This window comes from Camarhynchus parvulus, chromosome 26 (genome assembly GCF_901933205.1).
Source record: "Camarhynchus parvulus chromosome 26, STF_HiC, whole genome shotgun sequence".
NCBI classification, from domain to species: Eukaryota; Metazoa; Chordata; class Aves; order Passeriformes; family Thraupidae; genus Camarhynchus; species Camarhynchus parvulus.
In genome coordinates, this window is record NC_044596.1 from 4,950,088 (window position 1) to 4,969,447 (window position 19,360).

The 19,360-nt window shown below is 54.1% G+C and overlaps 1 protein-coding gene across 1 annotated transcript; it reads left to right on the forward strand.

The window, feature by feature from the left end:
• Nucleotides 1-447: 447 nt before the first annotated feature.
• Nucleotides 448-3,740, forward strand: LOC115913535 (green-sensitive opsin). The gene is made up of 5 exons (XM_030965597.1): nucleotides 448-881; nucleotides 2,505-2,673; nucleotides 2,936-3,101; nucleotides 3,207-3,446; nucleotides 3,587-3,740. The coding sequence occupies exons 1-5, from the start codon at nucleotides 521-523 to the stop codon at nucleotides 3,716-3,718; spliced, it is 1,068 nt and encodes a 355-aa protein (XP_030821457.1). The 5' UTR covers nucleotides 448-520; the 3' UTR covers nucleotides 3,719-3,740.
• Nucleotides 3,741-19,360: the final 15,620 nt, after the last annotated feature.

Consider the following 19,360-nt stretch of genomic DNA (forward strand, 5'->3'; position numbering starts at 1 on the left):
CACTGTGGACCCCAAAACAGCTCATTTTCACATCGGCTCCTCCCAAACTCCCCACTGCTCCTCCCACCTTTGCCCCTCTTCCCAAGCGCTCCCCACCCCATCCCTTCCTGCCCCCAACACCTTAAACAACATTAAACACTTAATGGCAATTAATACGCTTTAATGCAGGTTTTGGGGCCAACTGGCTGCTTAGAGGGTGCTTAAACCATCAACCCCTCTCAATCCCGTTGCCCTTGTCATACAAAGTTAGCCGAGCCCCTCATCAGCCTCCCCCCTCCCTGGAGGAGGCTGGAGGGTATAAAACCACCCCGGGGCGCGGCACCGCCAGCCCCCGGCGCAGCAGGGCAGGGCACCACCTCCATCCCCTCACCTTCTGCTGCTCCTCGTAATTCATCCATTTTTGGGTTGGAGGGGAACCCTCTCAAGGGGGTGGGGCTTCCCTTTTTTTATTAATCAGGGTCGGAACGCAGTTCATTGCAGAAAACCCCTCCGGCAGGGCAGCTCCCGTAGGCAGGGCAGCATGAACGGGACGGAGGGGATCAATTTTTACGTGCCTATGTCCAACAAGACCGGGGTGGTGCGGAGCCCCTTCGAGTACCCGCAGTACTACCTGGCCGAGCCCTGGAAATACCGCCTCGTGTGCTGCTACATCTTCTTCCTCATCTCCACCGGCTTCCCCATCAACTTCCTCACCCTCCTGGTCACCTTCAAGCACAAGAAGCTCCGGCAGCCCCTCAACTACATCCTGGTCAACCTGGCGGTGGCTGACCTGTGCATGGCCTGCTTTGGTTTCACCGTCACCTTCTACACTGCCTGGAACGGCTACTTCGTGTTCGGCCCCATTGGCTGTGCCGTGGAGGGATTCTTTGCCACGCTGGGAGGTAAGGGATGGGAATGGGGGCTTGGGGTTTCCTTCTCCAGGGCTTTGGGAGTCTGGTTCCATCCCTTCATGGCACTGTTGGGATGTGCAGCGTTGTTCCTCCTCGTGTGGGGCTTGCCCTGCGCTTAAAATGGGGGAGGAAAAGAGATTTCTGCGTGTTTGATCTTGATAGCAAGGAGCCTCCATGGCATGGTGGCAGGGAAAGGAAGCCCGGGAAGGGATCCTTGTTGGCAGGATCCAGCCTGGGGTCACCTGGCCCTGCTGGTCACAAGGTGGTTACCCGAGACCTGCCAGGGATGACCACAGTGTGTTCTAAATCAACGCCAAGCAGCTCGGACCAAGAACAGGCTTGGACTTGATCACCTTAGAGGTCCTTCCCAACCTTCATGATTGCATGATTATTCCTTAACCCAAAGGCTTCCCTTTTTGGGGAAATGGAGGGTTTAGAAGGGGAGGAGAAATCCCTCAGGAAGGGAACCCCATGGAAAAGCTAGAGGTGTGGAGAGAGGAGAGGGCTCAGAGCTCATCCAGGGGCAAAAGGAAGGTGAGGAGGATCCAGGGTGCTTCCCAGGCTCCTCAAGGATGGCTCAGCTCTGTCCCAGCTGCACCAGATTTGGGTGCCCTTGGGATTTTCCTTGAGGCATTTCTCAGGGACACACACGAGTGCTGTCAACACTTGGCCCTGCCGAAAAACAGGGAGAATTCACTTGGCAGCCAGAGGCCACGCAGCCAGCCCTGCCCACGCCACACCTCGTGATGGATCTGACAGCCACCAGTCCTTGTTGGAGAGACCCAGAGCCCCCACAGGGACTTTGTTTCCTTCCCCTAAACGGTGCCATTTCCCACAATGATGCTGCTCTGGAAATACAAATATATTAAAAATACAGATATTCTGCCAAAGGCACAGCTGAGTGTCCTGATCCAATCCAAGGAGCAAGGAAAGGCTTGGTTTTGGGGTCTGAAGATCCCAAAGTCTGCTCCATCCCTGCTCAGTGAGCCTTGGGCAGCGTTATTTTGCCTTTCCAATGTTTGTACCTCTCAGAGGAGGAGGAGGAGGCTCCTGTTCCCAGGGAAGGAAGTTGGCTGGGAAGCAGCGGGCTGTGTGAGCAGCAGGTCCCCAGCGAATCCCAGCACAGGGTGTCGTTATCAGCAGCTTATCACAGCTGGGGGCATTAGCAGGCTTACAGCACCGACTAAACGCTCCCAAATCCCCTGAAGTTTAATTATCCCTCATAAATACATGTGCACGTTTCCCACCCACACAGTCCCCCCCTCCCCGCGCCTCCCCCGATCCAGCGCCAGCAGAAGGCTCGTGAAATGCGCAATTTAAAGGAATCAACAGGTTTGGAGGCATCTGGCAGCATTGCCAGGAACTGTGCTTCCCCACGCCCAGGTGGGGTTCACTCCCTTGATTCTTAATTTATTAAAACCCCTTCGCCCCCAGCATCCCCTCGGCTCCCAGAGCTTCTGCGCGTTATGGGGGGAGGATTCCCAGTTTCCAGCAGGATGCTGCTTATCCCACGCTGATCCCCAGCTCCCCCTGCTCTCCTCTGGAAGCACCAAGGGAAGCTGGAGCCTAGAGGGGCTCTGACCACTCCGTGGGCTCTCCCTCTCCTCCCTGCAGGCCAGGTCGCCCTGTGGTCCCTGGTCGTCCTGGCCATCGAGCGCTACATTGTCATCTGCAAGCCCATGGGCAACTTCCGCTTCTCCGCCAGCCATGCCATGATGGGCATCGCCTTCACCTGGGTCATGGCCATTTCCTGCGCCGCCCCGCCGCTCTTCGGCTGGTCCAGGTGAGCCCCAGGATCCCCAGCAGCTCCCGGATCCCTCCAGCCCTGCAGGGAGAGCAGGTGGCTCCCGGCAGGGAAGTGCTTGGCCTTGGAGGAGGGAAATGAATGTCCGATTCCTGTGGGAGGGAGTGTCACAGCAAGCTGACACTGAGTGCATCCAAACCACGTGTACCACCCATCCAGTATCCCCCATCCTCAGGGAATTCCATCCCTGTTGCCTCCCAGGGAGGGTCCCGGAGCAGATTCCCACCTTTCTCCCTGCCAGGTACATCCCAGAGGGGATGCAGTGCTCCTGCGGGCCCGACTACTACACCCACAACCCCGACTTCCACAACGAGTCCTACGTGCTCTACATGTTCGTCATCCACTTCATCATCCCCGTCGTCATCATCTTCTTCTCCTACGGGCGCCTCGTTTGCAAAGTCCGCGAGGTAACGGCCGGAGGGGACTGAGGGGGCACGGGGGTGGCTGGGGCAGGATTAGGGGGCGTGGGTTAGGGGTGCAGGGCTGCCCCTCACCACCCTCTGTGTGCACAGGCAGCTGCCCAGCAGCAGGAATCGGCCACGACCCAGAAGGCGGAGAAGGAGGTGACACGGATGGTGATCCTGATGGTGCTGGGCTTCATGCTGGCCTGGACGCCCTACGCCGTGGTGGCGTTCTGGATCTTCACCAACAAGGGCGCCGACTTCACGGCCACGCTGATGGCAGTGCCTGCCTTCTTCTCCAAGAGCTCCTCCCTCTACAACCCCATCATCTACGTGCTCATGAACAAACAGGTGAGACACCCACATCTGGGGGCTCCACGGGCACATTGCTCCTTCCCAGAAGGATCTCAGTCCATCCAGGGACTCCTGGTCCTGTGGCACATCCCCACTGGCCCTCAGTGCCACCATTGTCATTTCTCTCCCCTCCCCAGTTCCGTAACTGCATGATCACCACAATCTGCTGCGGCAAGAACCCCTTTGGGGATGAAGACACCTCCTCCACCGTATCCCAGAGCAAGACCGAGGTCTCCTCCGTCTCCTCCAGCCAAGTATCACCTGCATAGAGCATGGACAGTTTGCACTGGGGTGACCTGCCGAGCTCGGGGACCCCGACAGACGCCCCCCAGCCATTCCCTCGTGCCCCGGCCCCCTCCCCTGCAGGGGAATTTAGCTGTGCCCGTCCTGCCGTAGCTGTGCAGACCCCACCCCACACATCCACGGGGACCCACATGTGGCACTCTGAGCTCTACCAGAGTGCTCCCAGGAGCATGTCACCTCTGGGGGACTCTCCCTACCTGTCCCCATCGAGTTTGAACAGCAGTGGTTGGTGGGGACCCCGAACATTTTCCTGCCTGAATCCCACCCCCCACCAGCATCGCCCTTCCCTGGGCTCCCAGGAGCATCACAGGAGCACCCAGGCCTCATTTGCAAAAATCTAAATATTCTGGCAAAGCCCCAGGAGCAGGACCCCGTGGCTGGGGTGGCCCCGGCTGCCCCTCCCCATGGCCTGAGCCCGGGGCTCTCTGGAGCCACGCTCCCGCCGGGATTCCCAGCAGGAATCGATTCCTGCAGCCTCTATAAATCAATTGAACAAACGGAGCCACGAGCGGGCTCTGCCTCCAGCCCAGCTCCCTCTATCCCCAAGACAGCACTGTAGATACATTTTTTTGTCTTGGAACCTGTAAATATTTGCTTATGTCCTTTGAAATCTCTATCCCTCTCAGCTCTTTCCTTTCTCCTCCTGTTGCCCACTCCAAAGCAGAGAAATTCCCCATCTGCTCCGGCTGGACAGGCACAGCCAGCCTTGGAGGGTGGGGCCGGGACCCGAGCGCTTTCCTGTACATATTTTATAAATAAATAATCTCATGTCAGCACAAGGACGTCTGCAGTCAAGGAGTAGGGGTTTAAAAAATTAAGAAATAAACAGAAGCAGCACAGAGAAAAACACAGATGCTCAGTCCTTGTCCTTTCTCTTGGGCTGTGGGGACAAGATGCTGGTGGCCAGCTGGGGGAACACAAGACACAAGGCTGCAGCTGTCCCAAAAGCCATGGGAAGGGGGATCTGTGGGTGACACCAGCCCCACAAGGTGGCAGCCCCATTAGCTGGAGCACCAAAGGTGTTTAGAGGCAAAAAGAGACGCACAGGGCACAGCCCTCGCTGCCCAGCCAGGGGTTTTTGTACTTTAAGATTTAAGATTTCCCCATGTAGCCTTAAATAAAGCTTCAGCTGAGAGCTCCTTGCGGAGTTCAAGTTCTCCTTCCTGTGGGGCCCTTCCAGGCAGCGTTGTGACAGAATTGGCAAAATCAGGGAAAAATTGTTCCCTGTGTCAGTGAATTCACTCAGGAGTGGCTGGAGAGCGATTCCAGTGCCAGAACCTCACCCTCCTCCCCTCCCTGCTCAGCTCACACCTCCCCTCTCTGGTGTTTTTCCTCCTTTTTGGGTCCAAAGCCACCAAAACCAGCAGGAAGTCCCAGGCTCATGCCTGGCATGGGAAGGCAGGGATAGGAAGCATTTTTGCCCCAAAACACCAGGCCTGGGAGGGGAAGGATGCAGCCCCTCTCTTCAGGCACCCTCCTGTCTCTGCACCCACCCAAATTCGGGGCTCCTGGCCAGGATTGCCCTGGAGCAGCTCCCACACCACTCCTGCTGTGCTGGATGATTCATGGCCGCTCTGCCCATCCCAGGAGCCTTTCTTCCTTCCCTACAAAGCCCCAAAGCAAGCTCAGAACTGATTTCTTCAAACCATGGGAGCAGGGGAAGAGCAGCCACCAGACAACCAAAAACCCAAACCTCACCCAGCCCAAGAGATCCACCCCTTCCCTGACAGGAAGCATCTCAATCAAAGGCTCCTCTTCAAAAATCACCCAGGAGTTCTTTCCTTCCACTTTTCCATAAATAGATGGGTTTATCCAGCCACTGCATTTGCAACCAGCAGGGACCATCCTGGCATCACCCACTCAGAGCAGGCACCACCAGCTGCTGCAGTGCTGCTGGCCTGGCACTGCTGCCACCTAAATTCAGATGCAAACTGAGGAAAGCAGCCAGACTCATCCAGGGAACAGAGACAGCTGGAATCTCAGGCCCAAAGGGCATTTCAGTGTCTGACTCCCATCGTCCTGCAGCTGGGACTGTTCCTCCTCATCCCAGCACTGCTGTCAGCTGGTTTAGGAAAACTGCAGTAATTGGCTCAATTCATTTTGAATCAGTTCTCATTTGTGCAAGCAGCACTCGGGGAAAAGCAGCTTGGAGTTTAGAACGTCCTGATTTGGAGCAGCCCCAGGGATGAGGGGGAAATCTCAGTGAGGTGTTCTTGGTCTTTGCCCCACAGCCCTGGGCACAGACAGAACCCCAAGAACAGGGACAAACCAGGGTGCTGGCCCAGTGCTGTTCCCCACAACCCTCATCCTGCCCAGGCTGATCTCTCCAGGCTGGAATGGCACTGCCTGGATTTCTCCCAGGACATTTTTATCCCATCAGTGCAGAAGGAGCAGCTCCATGCCAGAGGGTCTGGCTCTGCTCGTTTGTCTCTGCCAAAGGAAAAACATCTCCTTGTCCAGCCACAAGGAACAAGAAGATTAAAACCCTCAAACACTCCCCCCTTCCCTCTGTGCCATCACACACAGCACTGGAGGGGCCAAATCCCTCTCTGGGGGGATATGGGGGGGAAAAGCTGCTCCTTAAGGAAAAACTGCTGGAATTAGAGCTTGGGAGAAGCCAAGATTGCCCCTGACAGTGCCAGGGGGACTTTGCACAGCCCCAGCAGCCCAGGGAGACCCAGGCAGTGTTTGCCTCCCACCCAGGAGGCTTCAGGAGTCCCCACATTCGTGTCACTTCCCAGCAGGGCCACGTTTGTGTCACATCCCCAGCCCGAATCCATCACGGCTGCCTGTGTCACGTTAGCAGCAATAAAAGGATTCAAACAGCAATTCCTTACTTTTATGAACAAACGGCCCTGGCTGGATGATTCAGGCAGCATTCAATTCCCAGCCAGAAAGTGTCAGCAAAATCCCAGCCTCTCACATGTAGGTGGATAACTGCAAATGAAAGGAGGGAATTATTAGCACTTAATACTCGGTGGGTTTGCACTCCCCAGTGCTCCTCTCCAGGAGATGCCAAACGCTCCAGTGCCCCAGCAGCTGGGAGGGCCCTGCCAGGGGGGGCTGCAGGATTTGGGGTGATGGCTTTGGACACTGGGATCCACCTCACCCCACTGCCAGGGCCCTGCTCCAGTCCAGCCCACCAGAACCCCTGGTCTCCTGCAGCCTGTCCTTTCCACAGCCCTTTTCTCCTCTGATCCATCCTCTCCAGAACTCCTTTTATCCTCCAGACTCTCCCTTCCAGAGCCCTTTTCTCCTCCATCCCATCCCATCCCATCCCATCCCATCCCATCCCATCCCATCCCATCCCATCCCATCCCATCCCATCCCATCCCATCCCATCCCCTTTTCTCCTCCATCCCATCCTCTCCAGAACCCCATTTCTCCTCCAGCCTGTCCTTACCAGAACCCCTTTCATTCTCCAGCCTGACCCCTCCAGAACCCCCTTTCCCCTCCAGACTTTCCCTTCCAGAGCCCCTTTCCTCCCCCATCCTGTCCTCACCAGAATCCCTTTTCTCCTCCAGCTCATCCCATCCTGAACCCCATTTTTCCCTCCAGCCCATCCCCTCCAGAGCCCTTTTCTCCTCCCCACACCCCTCTCCCATCTCCCCCTCCCCACCCAGGGACCCTCAGGGACCCCAAACCCTTGGTGGCAGCTCCAGAGGGATCCAGGGAGGCTTCCCAAGCACCTGGGGCTGCTCCTGGCTGTGCAGGAATGTGCTCCACACTCTCCATTTCTCCTTCACCCAGCCTGCCCGTATTTTTCTTGTTCATCAGACTGACAAATGGGCAGAAAACAGACTCCTGGTGATTTCCTGCACAGGCTGCCCACTCCTCCTCTCCCCTCGGCGATGACTGAGAGCTGAAAAAGCAGGAATAGCATATAAATTTCCTCCCTGCTTTAATAAATACCTCTATTACCTTGCGCTTTCCCCCGGCTCGCTGTGCAGCTCCTGCTGCCCGCCAGGCAGACGTGATAAACCCAAATTCACATTTCTGTGGGGAACCAGCAGCAGGGCTCAGGCAGGCTGGCAGCAGCACGGGAGGGGTGAACCTCCCACCTCGGGGGTCTGGCTGCAGCTCCACATCATCCCACGGGGAGATAAATGAATTCATTTATTACCAAAAGGGAGCTGGGGTGTGTCTGGTCCCGCTGGGGACTCCCTGTGCTGGTCCCAGGGGGAGGAGGGGTCCCACCATTGCCAGGGCTCGTCCCAGACACCTCTGTGAGCCTGGAAGGGGTGGGAATAAAGACAAACCCTGCTAAAATCTCAGCCAGAGGGTGCAGGGCGAGCAGAAGGGTTTGGTGGTGGAGGAGAAGCTGTCAGAGCTGGGATCTGTGCTGGATTCCTCCTCCCTGGGCCTCCTTTCTCACCCAAATCCCTGCCTGGGGCTCTCAGGACACCCAGGACAGGTTGTGTCACTGTCCCTTGGCCAGGAGACCCCCGAGCAGTGCAGGAGCAGCCCGAGCATCCTGGGGAGCTCCCAGCTCCTTCCAGCCTCGGCTCGGGATGGTTTGGGCTCCCCAGAGCCCGGGCGGCCCCGCGGAGCCGGCGGAGGTAGAGGGCAGCAGAGCCTGCTCCTTGCGATGCGACGGGTCCTGCCCGCTGGAACCGCGGGAACGGGATAAACGGGATAAACGGGATAAACGGGATAAACGGGATAAATGGAATAAATGGAATAAATGGAATAAATGGAATAAATGGAAATAAACGGAATAAATGGGATAAAGCTGCTCCACGGCAAAGGAACGGCCAGGCTGCCAGGGTGGGAACAAGCTGCACATCCCAGTGGGAACGGGGGATGGAGCCAGGATAAGTCCTGCAGGCTCTGGGACACCCCTCCCCAGCGGGTCTGGGGACAGCAGGGCCACAGGTCGGGTTCCCAGGTGTCCCAAGGCATGGCCACGTGTCCTGCTGGTGCCACAGTCCTGGGACAGTCTCCAGACACTGGAATTTGCTCTGACAGGATTTCCATGGGATGACACCAAGGCTGGCAATGCCAGCCCTCATCATTTCCAAGAGGTCTGGAGGGGATAAATCAATAAAAAAAGATGTTTATAACCCCCACATCCCATTCCCAACAGCTTTAGCTGGGATCTCAGGAAGGAGGAGCTCAGCCAGGTGCCCCCATCCCTTTTCCTCTCCTTTGTTCATCCCTGCTCCTTGTCCCAATCCCCCACACCCCACAGTGATGGAGGCTGGGGGTGAAACGGGGAGAGGAGCTGGAGCTGGCATGGATCCTGGCTGTCCAGCCCCAAAAAGGAGGCAGGGAAGATCAAATAACCTGTCCTGAAGCACAGGGGAAGGAGGAGCTGGGACTGCAGCAGGAGGGACCCCAGACCCAGGGATTGAGCACAGGAGGCACTGGTGGATTTGGGGTTTGATTGAATCCTGTTGCACTCCCCAGGGTTTAGTTGGATCCATACCCAAGTGCCAGAGAAAAGAGAGACCCTTGGGCCCGAGCTGGGACAAAAATCCTGAGCTTTACTGAGCCCTGCTTGTTTAAAAGAACAAAAAAAAGGAGTTTTTTCCTATTTCCCACCCCAAGAACCTGCAGAGAAGTGAGGGAGGGGCCTCATTCTGCCCCTGCCCTGAGCTCTGGGAGTCCTGGAGCTCCTAAATCCCAGAGGTCCTGAGCAGGGGCAGTGGGGGCTGGACAGATCCATGCCACGGGCACAGGGAGGGACCAAGAGCCACCGCCACATGCCCACAGCAGGACTGTGATGCGCTTTTTTATTTCTTTTTTTGAGGGCAGCACTCACAGCCTCCTTTTCCCGTTTTTCCCTGTTTTCCCTCCTTTTCCTGCTTCTCCTCCTCCCCCTTGGGCTGCTGCCTCCCGCCTGCGGTGCAGATGGCCCAGCATATGGGCAGCCTCCCCTCGTGCTCGCACCTTGTAAGCAGACTCTGTCAGGTTTCGAGAGGAAAAGCTTAATTAAGCAGTTGTGTGTGTACAATTATGTCCTTAATTATCTCCGCGTTTGGCTCCTTTGTTGTTCCCTGTTTGTGAGAAGTTTGGGAACAACCGCAGGCGTCCTGCAGGAGATTTTTCCTTCCCTGGTTTCTCTTTTCTCCTGCCTCATTTTAGGGATTTTCTGGCTGAAGGGAGCTGCAGGATGAGCCCCCCGTGTGACCGTGCTCACAGGGTTCTTGGAGAAGAGACGAGGATCTGACTCCACATTTCACAAGGCTTGATTTATTATTTTATTATAAATATTACATTAAAACTATACTAAAAGAATAGAGGAAAAGGTTTCATCACAAGGCTGGCTAAGAATAGAAAAGAATGAATAACAAAGGTTGTGGCTCGGACTCTCTGTCCGAGCCAGCTGGGCTGTGATTGGCCATTAATTAGAAACAACACATGAGACTAATCACAGATGCACCTGTTGCATTCCACAGCAGCAGATAATCATTGTTTGCATTTTGTTCCTGAGGCCTCTCAGCTTCTCAGGAGGAAAAATCCTGAGGAAAGGATTTTCCATAAAAGATGTCTGTGACACCCCCGGCCCCTGGGATTCGCTGACCCCAGCTCAGTTCCCAAAGCAGAGCAGTTGCCAGCAGCTCTGCCCACACAAAGTGCAACTTCAGCTGCTCAAAAGCAGCTCCAGCCCAGTTTATCACCTCCCACATTTGTGCTGCAATGCCCCAGCCCTGCCCCAACACCCCCAGGAATAAACAGATCCCGTGAGAGCATCAGCAGGGTGATGCTCCATGGCTCCCACACCCCAGCAATGCCAGCCAAGGGACCCCCTGCCTAATTAATTCCTCTAATTACTCCATTCTCCCCCATTGCCCAGCTTGGGCAGCAAGCCTGACACATCTCCAGGGAAATCCTGGGTGCCCTGGTCCCCTCCTCACTCTCATCAGGGTCTGGAGCCACCTGAAGAGATCAGGGGCAGGAGGTGGCACAAACAACTGGCTAATTTGTGGTGGTGCTTTTATTTTATGCTCAGAGCACTAAACAGCCATAAACACCCCAAGCTGGATGGTGGAGCTGGGGGTGGTTTTATTGTCTGTAAGTCCTTGAAGTTTCGCCGTGAACCTTTTATTAAAAATAACCCCAAACTCTCATTCCTCTAATTGAGTGCATTTCAGAACCCACACGCTTGCTTTTGTACCCAGGTATGTTTATATCACCACCAGTTAATTTTTATTTACCTTCTAGTGAAACTCATCTTCCTCCTTTAATTCCCAGGCCTGCATTTGCTTTCAGATCAGAATTGGACCCAACAATCAGCCATGAATTTAAGGTGCCATTAAAGCCTCAGCTCTGCTCTCACAGCTTCCAAACCCAAGCACAGCAGTGACCTCCCCCTCCTTTTCCAGACATCCCGGCAGGGAAAATGAATCTTCATCCAGCTGAGAGGTGCCAAGTGCTGAGAATGAGCCTGGGGAGAGGGCAGGAATGATGGGGGCTGCAAAGGGAGGGGTGGGGGGAGATTGGAGGGAAGGAGGAGAGGAACAATCTGTGGGAAATGCCTATTTTATGATTGGCTTTTCGCAAATATTGAAGTGAATATTATACGTGTTGTGTTAGGAAGTGATGCTGTGTTAATTCCCCGGGGCAGAGCACAACATGTCCAAGTGGGGCTGGGGCAGCTCCTCCCCAAATTCCCTGCCCCGCTCCCCAGTTTTCCACTCCACTCCCCAATTCCCCGCTCCACTCTTCAGTTCCCTGTTCTGCTCCCCAGTTTTCCACTCCCCAGTTCCCCTCTCCGCTCCCCAATTCTCTGCCCCACTACCCAATTCCCTTCTCCTCCCCCCAATTCCCCTCTCTGCTCCCCAATTCTCTTCTCCACTCCCAAATTCTCTTCTTCACTCCCCAGTTCCTTTCTCTGCTCCCCAATTCCCCTCTCCGCTCCTCAATTCCCTGCCCCGCTCCCCAATTCCCTTCTCCACTCCCCAATCCCCTTCTCCTCCCCCCCAATTCCCCTCTCCGCACCCCAATTTCCCGCCCCACTCCCCAATTCCCTTCTCCACTCCCCAATCCCCCCCTTGCTCCCCAGTTCCATTCTCTGCTCCCCAATTCCCTGCCACACTCCCCAATCCCCTTCTCCTCCCCTCAATTCCCCTCTCTGCTCCCCAGTTCTCTTCTCCACTCTCCAATTCCCTGTTCTGCTCCCCAGTTTTCCACCCCCCAGTTCCCCACTCCTGCGCGGGGCACCTGAGGACAGGGGCGGCTCTCAGGCTGTAATTAACAGCCGGCGGTAATTAACACCCGGGAGCAGGGATTTGATCCCTTTCATGCCTGTGCCACAGCCGGGAAGGCACCAGAGCCCGGCGGCTTTGGGGCTGTCTCACCCCAGCCTGGCGTAAATTCAGTCCCTTTTTGGGGGAATTTGGATTTTTTGGGGGGCGCAGCGAGGAGAGGATTTGGCAGCATCAACAGGCAAATCCCTGCTGCTCCTGCCCAGCCCCAGCATCCCCATCAGGGCACTTTGGGATGCGGGATGTGGCTGAAACACAGCCCTGCACCCCAAACCCCATCCCTGAGGGTGCTGAGGAGGCAGGTTCAGGGATCCCAGCGCTCTCCTGGCCCCTCTGTCTCTCGGTTTTCCCCCCTTCCCGCAGAAATTATTCCTGTCCAGCAGGAATTTTACACCCTGCAGGGATTTCACACCCTGCAGGAATTTTACACCCGCAGGAATTCCACCAGGCAACCCAAAGCAAACGCAATATTTTCAAGTCCTTCCCAAGCCTAACCATCCCCAGCGCTATTAATAACACTTGTAAGGAGTTGTTCTTGAATAGATATGATTTTTATCTTGACAGCGTCTCCCTAAATCATTTTTATCCCCACGAAGTTTTGCGAGGAGCAGATTTTCCTGAGGGCCATTTATCTCGGCAAATATCCCCACCCCTGTTTATCGCTCACTCCCTCTTTTAGTTATGGTTTGGGCTGTTCCCCACCCTCATCCTCAGCTCCCAAATCCCTCCATCCCCTCCCTCCACGTGTGTTTCACTGGTGGCAGCAAAATAAACTCAAATTCTCCGATCTCTATGGCTGAGGAGCTGTTGGGAGGTGGGACGGGGGTGTGAGCTCGCTGCCAAACATCCTCCTGTCCTCCCCCCACCCCGCCACAATTCCGCTTCAGAAAAGGCTCAGAACTGCCCTGAATTATCTGAATTTTCAGCTTTTCCCCTCGCTGTGGCAGATGGACAAAGGCACAGGGAAAGCTGGAGGCAGGGGAGGCAGCGGGGCCATTCCGGCTGTCGCATCCATCACTGGCGGGGGAATAAGGAGTTTATAAAAGAGGAGAACTGCGGGGAAAGGAGCAGATTCTCGGATCCAGCTTGGGAAACACCGATTCTGCTGGCAGATGGCTCGGGCTGCTCCTCCTGGGGGGATGAACCCATCCCAAAGGGGCTGAGCTCACCCCAAAGGGACTGAATTTATCCCAAAGGGACTGAACTCACCCCAAAGGGGTGGAACTCACTCTGGGAATGCTGAATTTACCCCAAAGGGGCTGAAATCACCCCAAAAGGACTGAATTTATCCCAAAGGGACTGAACTCACCCCAAAGGGGCTGAACTCACTCTGGGAATGCTGAATTTACCCCAAAGGGGCTGAATTTACCCCAAAGGGGCTGAACTCACCCCAAAGGTGCTGAACTCACCCCAAATGGGCTGAACTCACTCTGGGAATGCTGATTTTACCCCAAAGGGGCTGAACTCACCCCAAAGGGGCTGAACTCACCCCAAATGGGCTGAACTCACTCTGGGAACACTGCACTCACCCCAAAGATGCTGAATTTACCCCAAAGGTGCTGAGCTCACCCCAAAGGGGCTGAACTCATCCTAAACATGCTGAATTTACCCCAAACATGCTGAACTCACCTCAAACATGCCCACCCCCCGTGTTGTGCAGCCCAGAGGGGCTGTGACAGCAGCTCCAAGGCGCAGAGAATTTCCCAGCTCTCGGATGCAAGGAAGGAGCAGAACATCATTTGTCATCTTTAAAGATACGCAGAGCCGGCGAGAGAATGAATTCTTCCTCATAACCCAGTTCCCAGGGTATTTTTACTGTGCATCATAAATTATAATACCTTTTTATTTTTGCTTTATGGCCTGTCCCCCGCCAATTCTGATGATCTACATCCTCACACCCCCGCCTTCCACCCAGTGCTTTAGGAACAATCCCTGCCTGGCTCTCTCCTCCTCCCATCAGCTCCCCAGCCTCTCTCCTTCCTCCAGCAGCTCTTTTCCCTCTTGTCCACCCACAGGAGTCACCAGGAGGGGACAGTGACCCCTCTGGGCTGCTGCAGAGCCTCAGGCAGGGGTAGTGAGAGGGCACAGTTGTCAGGACCCAGGACATCCCTCTGGCTGTCCTGAGCAGCTAAGACACCTGCCAGGGGGCTCAGAGAATCATAATTTTGATTATGACCCGTGGAGCAAGTTCCCAACCTTGTATGAAGATCAGCAAGCCACAACAGTTTGAGTAGAATATCAGTGAAGTTATCACGGGGTGGAAAAGTAGATTTTGGGGTTTTTGGTATGGGCATTCAGGAGGCAAGATGGAGGGAACTGAGTGTGTCCAGCCTTTCTCCTTCTTCTTCTCTACCTCCATCTTCTGCTGTGATGTTGGCACTTTTGGATTGGTTTAGAGTAGAAGCTCACTGTCTAACATAGGTGATAGGTATTGGGAAGTAATTGTAAATATTGTACACGCAGTTTTTAGTATAAAGACATAACACTGCCCTGGGGGCAGGCAGAGTGCGTGGAACTGTCCTGCTGGATGGACCTCGGCAGGGCAAGAGAAAATTTTTATAGGTAAGATGCAATAAACAACCTTAAGACCGAGAACAGAAGAGCTCTGACTCCTTCTTCAATTGCCAGGCTGGGAAAAGAAACTTTCCAACTTTTCTCGGGGTCGCTCTGAGCAGCTAGAGACCCTGACAGACACTGACACCCCTGGGCTGCTGCAGAGCCTCAGGCCGGGGCAGTGAGAGGGGACAGTGACACCCCTGGGCTGCTGCAGAGCCTCAGGCAGGGGCAGTGAGAGGGGACAGTGACACCCCTGGGCTGCTGCAGAGCCTCAGGCAGGGGCAGTGAGAGGGGACAGTGACACCCCTGGGCTGCTGCAGAGCCTCAGGCAGGGGCAGCCCAGCCACGTCCCCAGCTCTGACCCGCAGCCCTGGCAGCTGCAGGGAGGGCACCTCCAGCTCCTGGCAGGGCTGGAGCAGCCCAGCAGCTCTGTGAGACCTCCCTGGGTGGGTGAGCCGGCCCTGGGCACCCCCTGCCCCTCACACCTGGGCTCCAGGTGCTCCTGAGCTGGGCACAGCTCTGAGCTCAGCGCCGGCCTCGCTCAGCACTGACCAGCACTGCCCAGGGCTGCCTCTGAGCACAGCCAGCTCTGGGGTCCCAAACTGAGATGGGGCACAGGGAGGGGTCACAAAACAGCTCTGCGCAGCCCCCAGGGTGTTTCCAAGCAGGTGGAGGCAGAGCAGGGTCATGGTGCCCGAGAATGTGGGGACACATTGGCCCCGGGGCCGCCAGGAGCCCTGCGAGGAGAGCGGGCAGGGAGCAGGGCAGCAGTGACAAATGAGTTTAATTCCTGGGCAGACACCGATGGGAGGGGGTGATTAATGAGCCCAGCACCTCATCGTGGCCTCAGGAGCTCAGGGAGATATTTTGGCAGAGGGTGGAGGCGGCAGGCTGGGAGCTGAGAGCAGGCAGGAGGTGACAGCCGCTCCCAAAGCCCCTGTCCCTCCTGCCCACAGTGTCCCTGGCTTTGCTTATTCCCTCCTTTCCACACTGTGAAAAACGCGTATTTTGTGATTGGCTTTTCGTAAATATTCAAATGAATATTGTATGTGTTGTGTTAGAAAGTGATGCTGTGTTAATTCTCTTAAGTAGTGTGTTAAATACAGTTTTAGGTTATAACAAAATGTTAAAATAGAAACGATGCTATGTAAGATACTTTTTTAAAGAAAGGACTCGCAGTGAGATAGCAGCCACAGGACACCTGAATCTTTCAGAGAAAAATAATTTCTTGCTCTCTTATCGAGCTCTTCTCACCTTGCTCAGCCCTGAAGATGCAGTCAGGATTCAGAGGAAGAAGCTGACACTGCCCAGACAGAATCCTGTGTTTGAATGGAATTTTTGCATCATGCATGAGGTGTATGAATATGCAACAGGCTGTTGCCTTTTAAGGGTTAATCCTCTGTAAACGTGAATCCTTTTTCGGGCTTATTTTGCCCAGAAAGAGGTACCCAGACTGTCCATAACTCTTTGGTTTTATTGTCTCATATTGTCCTCATCCAAATTGTCCAAATTATGATTACTCTAATTACAACGCTGTTTTTATAACCATTTTATTGCTATTAATATTATTATAGTTATTATTATTATCGCTATTAATATATTATTTTTTAAATTAAAAAAAAAAACAACAAGCGATTGGCTTTTTTCACACACACCCTGCATAAAATCCAGGCTCTGAGCTGGAACTCCCCAAAAATGAGCTGGGACCAGGCTGGGCTGGGGAATATCCTGGGAAAGGTGAGGAGGAGGATGCTGATGCACCCAGGGAACAGCAGAAAAACCTCACACCTTCACTCACCTGTCCGCTCCGGCCCTGGGGGGCACACCCAGGTGGCTGCAGGAGATTAAATGACCTTGGCAAAATGTAATTACAGCCCGGGCCCGCGCCGTTAATGAGCGCGTATTCTCCCTGTCAATGCGCCCTAATTGAAAATGAGTAGGCGACTCGGCTGGCAGTGGAGCTGGCTGCAGAGGCTCGCTGCTGTATTAATTGTAGTAATTAGCAGTCACTTTAGGCTGGAGTCGGCTATAAATAGGGGGGTCCGTTCGTTTAGCGGAGAGCGTGATTTAAAATGCGAATAAAATCCGTGAATCGCTGCTCTCCCCCAGCCCCCCGAAGCTGCGGGGATGCTCTGGGGAGTTTGGGTTCCAAAAAGGAAGCGATGCCCTTGTTGGCCAGCTCGGGATGGTGGCAGCAGCCCCAGGACACCCAGGCACTGAGGTTTGGTGCTGCCAGGGTGATGGGCACCCCCAAATCAGCCCCATCCCAACAAGGGTGATGGCACCCCCAAATCAGCCCCATCCCACACTCGAGGCTTGGAATGTGCTGGAAAAACCCCAAAATGGGGTGATGGTGATGGGCACCCCCAAATCAGCCCCATTCCACACTCAGGGCTTGGAATTTGCTGGATAAAACCCCAAAATTGGGCGATGAGGCACCTCCAAATCAGCCCCATTCCACACCCAGGGCTTGGAAAAACCCCAAAATGGGGTGATGGTGATGGGCACCCCCAAATCAACCCCATCCCACACCCAAGGGTTGAAATTTGCTGTGAAAACCCCAAAATTGGGTGATGTGGGCACCCCCAAATCAGCTCCATCCACAGGGCTGGGCGATAAACCCCAAATGAGAGCCCCAAATCAGCCCCAAATCAGCCCCATCCTACACCCAGGGCTTGGAAAAGCCCCAAAAATGGGTGATGGGATGACCCCAAATATATCCCACACTCAGGGCTTGGAATGTGCTGGAAAAACCCCAAAATCCACCTGGTTGCTGAGCAGACCACAAAGCCAAGTGCTCCATCTCTGTCCTGGAGCTGCAGGGAGAATTTTTTAGGGGGAAAAAAGTCACCTAAGGACTGTGAAGGTCCAGGAAAAAGGGAGTGAAGGTCCAGGAAAAGGGAATGAAGGTCCAGGAAAAGGGAATGAAGGTGCAGCCAGGGCAGGCACCATGCCAGGGTGGGTCCCACGGCCCCAGGCACGCTCTGGAGCTCCCAGGCCCTTCCTGACACGCTCCATTTATTTGATGATCACCAAAGGAAGGACAAGTGAGAGAGGAAGGAGGAGGAATGATCTCTTATTAATGCAGAGCTGCTAAATTACAGCCTGTAGGAGCAGGGACGAAGTAACCTGCCTAAAATAAAATCCTGGCTCTGAAAGATCCCCGGAGCAGAGCCATTAAAAATTAAAAAACAAACACAAGAAATGCCTTTTAACTGCTGGGCAGTCCTTGATTTAGCAGGGACCATCCAACCCCCTGCCTGCTGCTGGGCCGTGGAGGTGTGGGCAACTCGATTTTAGGGAATTAAAAAAAGCTAATAAAAGAGACTGGGGGAGGAATGAACAGCTCCTTGATCAGCTTTGTGAGGAGCTCCTGCTAATTGTGGCTGCAGCTTGGAGCACATTGCCCCTGTGGCATGGGGGACACTGTGAGTCAGAGCCTGGGGCACATCTGGAGATGCCACCAGGTCACTTTTGGGTTTTGTGTGGCTGAAATAGCTCCCCAGGTATTAAAATTCTCTTTTTTCCAGCCCTGTGACTGAAGAAGAAGTCGAGATTCTCCGGCTCTGCTTTTCAAGGTTGTTTATTTTCTCTTATCTATCACATTCTGAGATCTGTCCAGCGGGTCGGGCTGTGGCACAGTGACCACCCTTGGGGTGGTGTTGGCTTTTTATACTAAAAACTACCTGTGCTTCATTTACAATCATTTTCCAATACCTGTCACCTGTCTCTGCTCTAAACCAATCCAGAAGTGTCACCATGACAGCAAAAGATGGAGGAGAAGGAGAAGGAGAAGGAGAAGGAGAAGGAGAAGGAGAAGGAGAAGGAGAAGGAGAAGGAGAAGGAGAAGGAGAAGGAGAAGGAGAAGGAGAAGGAGAAGGAGAAGGAGAAGGAGAAGGAGAAGGAGAAGGAGAAGGAGAAGGAGAAGGAGGACAGGACATGCCCAAATTCCTCCATCTTTCCTCTTGAATCCCCATTCTAAAAACCCCAAAATTCGACTTTTTCACCCTGTGACAAACTCACTATCACTCTACTCAAACTCTTGTGGCTTGTAACTCCTCACACAACGTTGGGAATTGTTTCCATGGGCTAAAATCCAAGGCACAGGTGTTTGTGACTCCGTGCCAAGGTCTCTGAGCCCCTTGCCAGGGTCTCCAGGGCAGCCAGAGGAATTTTCTGGGTTCCAACATCCCAGGATCCAGCCCTGGGGCCCAGCACCTCCTCCCCTGCCAGGGCCTGGCAGATGCTCTGAGCACAAACCCTCAGGCACACGGAGCCTCTCCAGCCCCAGGCTCCCAAAAAGACCTTCAGAGTGAGCAGCACTGTCAACAAATGTATTTAAATTAAAAAAAAAAAAAAAAAGCCCAAACCCAAACCTGACATGCTTTTAAATTGGAAAATAAATTAATTGCACGGGAGACAGAGGAGAGAATTATTAAAATCTACGTAGCCTTCCACGTTTTCCTCCCAAAATGAGGAGGTGGGATGCTCAGCTGGGGTAAATCTCCTCTAAGTGACCCCTGTGTTAATGGTCCTGCCCTGATTGACACCACAGGGGGGGATTGGCTCCCTCCCTGCACATCTGTCCTGTGAGAACCAATAAATAAAACTCAAACAAAAAATATTCATCCACCATTTATTCTGCTTAATTATTTAAACTTCAGATTCTGGAAATAATAAAGGAGTAATAAAGAAGAGATTTACCATCCAGCACAATTGCTGGGAGCACTCTGGGTAATTTCCTCCTTCACATTTTAATCTCTCCCTCTCTTTTCGCTTCCTTTTTGCCTCACCAGAATGAATCAATTTATTAAAGCTGTTGCCAAACTGCTTTGCCGTGAT